The 6,000-nt window shown below is 41.0% G+C and overlaps 1 protein-coding gene across 1 annotated transcript in view; it reads right to left on the bottom strand.

Moving 5' to 3' along the window:
- Positions 1–1,218: 1,218 nt before the first annotated feature.
- Positions 1,219–6,000, bottom strand: part of LOC111149076 (corin, serine peptidase) — a 247,662-nt gene continuing 242,880 nt past the window's right edge. Inside the window, exon 22 of the mRNA XM_022505983.1 lies at positions 1,219–1,401. Within this exon, the coding sequence (XP_022361691.1) occupies positions 1,219–1,401 (183 nt within the window). The remainder of the gene's footprint in view (positions 1,402–6,000) is intronic.

Raw genomic sequence — 6,000 nt, 5'->3', positions numbered from 1 at the left:
TAAGTGGGGAATCCTCCTTGTTCCCAAGGCATTTAGATGTTGCAAAATGGATGCCTAATTAAATTACCTAGTGCGACAAGTTATATTTTGAAGCTTTTTAGTGGGAAGGAAAATACTTTTAACCACTTTTATGGAATGCCCATCGGAAATTGTTGGGCATAAAGAGGCCTAGCGCTTAAAAGCATGTGAGAACATCAGACATTAAACACATTTCAAGGCAAATTATAAAATGTTTTACTCCATGCCAGCTTGAACTGCGCTTTGAGAGGCATTTCCGTGACTTTATCATTATGGGCGAACACAGGAAAGTTGGAAAATACTGAATTGGAGGTTGGGTGCAATTTAATTTTTGTTTTCAAAAATTGAATCTCTCCAGACTAAAGCAAGTTCTCCTTGGGCAAAGTTCAATCTCCATTCATTGTCACACAGGTGAAACAAAATGCTTCCCAGGAATATTCTAGCTACTGAGGTCTCAGTCAGCCAAGTGATACACGCTGAAGGAATCCCAGCTATAGGGAAGGTTCTACAAAGACTCCTCTGTAAAGTTACATCCTTGAGTTAAGTTCAGAACGTGCAGTCCTATCATCTTAAATGCTAGTGCTGGTATCTAAGCAGCATTGTGTTCAGTACGTCTTAACCATTTTAGCCACCTAAATGGATGCTGCTCGTCTTCTACCTCGGACTGTCTTTCATTGGTTTTCAGAATTATGCAGACTTGAGTAATAGTAAATAATTTAAGCATGTAAATTGTCTTGGCTCTTAATCAGAAGCAAGTCTCCAATATTAATATTGAAATTTGCCACTATGCTGTTGTGCTTGAGAAACAAAAGCTGGCAAAGATTAGTCAGCCTGGATCTCGATGTCCTCTTTGTCACTGGAATAAAGAGAATTTTCTAGAACCTCCTACCCTGCCACCTGCCTTATTCCAGAGCTGATTATTTTGTGCTATGGTCAAGATTAGGTTTGGCAAAAGAACAAAATCTGCTTTTTTTTTTTTTTTTTTTAAAGACTGTCATTAAACTTGAAACAAGAGAAAACTGAAGTTGAAAAAAACTGAATAAAATTAGACCAAAACAAATATGAACATTTGCAGTGTACCGCTGAGCATCCCTGTCCGTGAAAAGTGCTTCTGGACAGCTCTCTGCAGGAAGCTCTCCACAGTCGACAAGGCCATTTTCTTTGAGTGCAGCTGGCAAAAGTCTCGCATCATCTTTGGAATTAGTTCAGGAGAAAGGTGTGGATGTATATTTGTCTTTCAATCCATTCGATGAAGTAGGACACATTGCTATAAACTCCAGGCCCCAGGACTTTGGAAAAGCAGATGGAGCCCCACGACGTTAAACCAAATAATGTCCACTGTCCTCCAGACCGCTCGCAAACGAGGGGCCCACCGCTGTCACCCTGTAATGAACAGCAGTGGACATTAGTCACTGGTATGTTAGAGCCTGCCTGGGATACAATGAAACCAAACCCAGCTTAGCCAACTTCTTGGAAAGTTTAACCAAAGTTTTCATTGCCAACTGGAGGGAGTACGCTTTCCACTACATAGATGAACGTTCAAATGCACATTTTAAACCCCGATCTTTAAAAGAATGGGGGTCCCTTGGAAAAGGACTACATTCTTATTTCCATGAAATCAGACTTCTCAGCCATTTCCTGTGCTTATCAAAATAGGTCATAATTTTTTTTAAATTTAGTGTATCAGAACAAATTCTCTCCTAATTGATCTCATTCTTCTAACTGCGCCACTTTATGAATGTTGAAAGTACCCAAAATGGAACATTCAAATCAAAGATTTTCTTTTCTCCACACAATAGTACTAGAAAAATATTCCAGAATAACTTTGTTTTCAAGATTCTTGCTTTGTGAATGAGTGCATTTAGTAAAAGACACTGGCAACTTGCTGCGTTTCTTAACAGTTCTTGGGATTTTTTTCAGTTAGTGCACGTGAATGTTAAAGAGCACATCGAACTATTTACAGCAAAGTATTCTCTTTGTCACCTCTGGTTCTATCTCATGTGCACGGAGATTTTCATTCTTGACATTTCAGGCGGGCTGTTCTTTCGCCCACATGGGATAAGCAGTGAGACCCTTCAGCATTCTAAGCATGAATATTGGTTACATCTGAAAAGATCAGAGATTAGGTGTGTTCCGCATGGCCTCAAAAGAGAGGGATCGATAGCCTAGAAAAATAAGGAAGTAAGTATATGAATTCATGGTGGGAATTTACACAGACTCCTGCCCTATAAGGATGTCAAACTTGGAATTCCATAGCTGGTCTTGTCCCCCTGGTCATGTTGGAGAAAAATGGTAATTAGGTTTATCAATGCTCCTCTAAACACTTTCCCTTGGATTTGCTCATTTACTGCTCAGGAGATCCCTATGAGTTGCTAAGAATTATTACAATATCCATGTGATGAGACTGCGGCACAGGTGTGTACCCTGTTCATGGGCAGTGCTCGAATTAGACCCACGCGGTCCATGACCGTGACTCTGACTCTGTAACTACTGGGCTCTCCTCTCAGAAGTGTGAGAAGATACCACCGCTATTCGAGCAAAATGAGATTTTTGACTGTGCTGTGTGCCTCTGTGGAAACAGCCATCTTTATGTGTATGGCTGACCAACGCCATAAGCCTAAATAATGATGGTCCTCAGAAGGGGTTGAATGAGTGCCTGAAAGCCTAGTTGAGTTTTTAAAAGCAAAATTTACTAAAAACATTTTATTAGACATATTCCACGATTTTTTTCACCTCCCCTCATATAAAAGGAATGCTAAGATGCTGACTGACATTGAGCTGTTTATTATGCCAGAGAGTGATTCAAATGGGACCTATGTTGCCTCTCAAAAAAGAAGGCTCTTCAAAAAAAAAAAAAAAAAGGCTCTTCAGAGAGGAGAATGGGAAAGGGGCACATGGTAACTTGGGAATTCCGTATACTGAGAGACATTGTCAATAAAAATAAATGTAACTAGCACTTAAAAAAACAAAACAGGACGTGTACAGGTCAGCATCTCTATACTTCCAGATTAAGATTTAAGCCAAATAATTGCTTGGCATTTACTCTTTGCTAGAGTCTGTAGGATCTATGAAGATGACGGAGACAGGATTTTTTGTCTCTGAGTGACCAAAAGTCTGCTTGGGTAAGAAGCATAACTCTACTTGAAAGCCAGGTCCAAGGGCCAGTACACAAAGGAGTCGTCAGAGGAATGAGGGATTACGGCCTGCTGGAGGGGGAGCGAAAAGTAGCTTCCCAAGGTGTGAGTTTTGAGCGAGGCCTCATAAGACAAATAGACGTTTGTCAGGTGCAAAAAGGGGAGGAAGAAGCAATTCGAATGCAACGGAGAATACAGGAAAGGGCACATTTCGCTCTTTTCCGGTCCCCTTTTCGTAATATTGGGCTTTCGGACAAAGTTTAGGCTTGGCTTCAGTATTGATCCCCAGGATTTCTAGACCTTAACATGATTTCTAGACCTTAACAGAAGGGTCCACAGCTTCCAGAGTGTCCTACGGATGCCAGGGAGGAAGAAAATGAGAGGTTCTGTGAATGATCTTGCTCTGGACCTGGTCAAAAGGAGCTTTTGAGGACTTGTTTTGTTTTCTCCGTGGGGATGTACCGGAGACTACCTGGTATGCATTGAAGCCCACCACAGTGTCGAATTCCCACTACTGCCGAGGCTGGCTGGACCTAGCTCCTATCGGACAACATGACACAAGCGTGCCTATGCTTGGACTTCAAGTCTCTTTGAAAGAATCTCCTCCCTGCTCCTTTAGCAATTGCTGAGAGATGAAGAGATACCAGTCTGGGGCACAACTCCAAACCATCCTGGGGACAGGGAAAAATGTATGCACACGAATCACTGTTCCCAGGAGAGTGTGGTGGTCGAGCACTTGGACTCTGAAGCCAGACTTTCTGAGCTCATAGCCTCACTCTACCACCTTCATGCCGGGCAAGATGGGGAAAATGACTTAACCTCTCAGCTCCCTTGTTTTCTTGATTTCTAAAACAGCAAAAACAGTAACACTGCCACAAGAACGGCTGATGAGGCTTAAATGGGTTCTTAGCACTGGAACACAACAAGCACTAACTGATCAGTGCTAATTATACAGTTACTGTGCACTGAGTGAGCGTGTCAGACATCACATGTGGGGAAGTGAAAGATGGGCTTTCACCTACATTGGCTCAGGTAATCCTCAAAACACCCAGAAAATTAGAATCAGCCCCAGCTTGTGATGCTAGAGAGGTTAGATAACTTCTCCAGGTCACGTTGTTCTTACAGGCAGAGATGGGATTCAAGCCAAAAGTTTCAGGCTGCAAATCCTGTGTCTCAAGCCCCATATCATGCTGCCTTCCCAAACACTTACTTTCTTTCTTTTTTTTTTTTTTTTTTTTTGGTGTGTTTGGCTTGGGAAATCAGACCTGGGCCTCTTGCCTGAAGGCAGCCCACCTCAACTGATTCATGGCCAGGAGGCAGAAGAGACTGTGACCTTGGTGAAACGCCAAGTGATCTGTTGGCCTCCCTGTTTCCCACGACAACGAAGGAATCACCACTGGGCCATTTCCGGTCCTCTGATTTGCCCATTCTGAAACAGGCTACCAAAAGTGTTCTTTTATTATGTTGGGTTAGCAGTAATAACATTGTCAAACTCTTCTTCAATTCAAAAATACGAGGGGCGATCTGATCTACCCCACAACAGCGTAATAACTAAAGTGTTTCCTAGCTGGGGCATATAATAACTGCCTTCCCCACTCTGTTATAAGCTTCTTTGAAGCAGAAAAAGAAATTAAGAAAAAAAATCCATTTATAGGAATTGTTTTTTCACCAAAGTGATGAAAGACTTGTACTCTGAAAACTATAAAATATTGATGAAGGAAATCAAAGATGACACAAAGAAATGGAAAGACATTCCATGCTCATGGATTGGAAGAACAAATATTGTTAAAATGTCTATGCTATCAAAGCAGTCTATGCATTTAATGCAATCCCTATCAAAATACCAATAGCATTTTTCACAGAACTAGAACAAACAATCCTAAAATTTATATGGAACCACAAAAGACCCCAAACAGCCAAGAGGTATCAGAATTTCAGTCTTCAAGTTATATTGCAACACTGTAGTAATCAAAACAGTATGATACCGGTACAAAAAGAGACACATAGATCAATGGAACAGAACAGAAAACCCAAGGGGCGCCTGGGTGGCTCAGTGGGTTAAAGCCTCTGCCTTCAGCTCAGGTCATAATCCCAGGGTTCTAGGATTGAGCCCTGCATTGGGCTCTCTGCTTAGCGGGAAGCCTGCTTCCTCCTCTCTCCCTCTGCCTGCCTCTCTGCCTACTTGTGATCTCTGTCTGTCAAATAAATAAATAAAAATCTTTAAAATCATAAAAAAAAAGAAAACCCAGAAATGAACCCATAATTACATGGTTCATTACTTTTCAACAAAGCAGGAAATAATATCCAATGGGAAAAACTCCCTCCAACAAGTTCTGGGAAAACTAGTCAGCTACACACCAAAGAATGAAACTGGACTACCTTTTTACACCATACACAAAAATAAACTCAAAAATTTTAAAGTCCTAAATATGATACCTGAAACTATAAAAAGTCCTAGGAGAGAGCATAGGCAGTAATCTCTCTGATACCAGCCACAGCAATATTTTCTAGATATGTTTCCTGAGGGAAAGGAAATAAAAGCAAAAATAAACTATTGGGACTACATCAAAATCAAAAGCTTCTGCACAGTGAAGGAAATCATCAACAAAACTAAAAGCCTATGGAATGGGAGAAGGTATTTTTAAATGACATTCTGATAAAGGGTTAGTTTCCAAAATTGATAAGGAATTTCTACAATTCAACACCCTGAAAACAAATCCAATCAACAAATGGGCGAAAGACATGAACAGATGTTTCTCCAAAGAAGATACCCGGATGGCCCACAGACACACAAAAAAGATGTTCAACATCACTCATCATCAGGAAAATGCAAATCAAAACTACACCG

The sequence above is a fragment of the Enhydra lutris genome, unplaced genomic scaffold (genome assembly GCF_002288905.1).
Source record: "Enhydra lutris kenyoni isolate GAN:26980312 unplaced genomic scaffold, ASM228890v2 scaffoldscaffold21, whole genome shotgun sequence".
NCBI classification, from domain to species: Eukaryota; Metazoa; Chordata; class Mammalia; order Carnivora; family Mustelidae; genus Enhydra; species Enhydra lutris.
The sequence above is the reverse complement of the archived record's forward strand: the minus strand, read 5'-3'. Positions and strand labels throughout refer to the sequence as shown.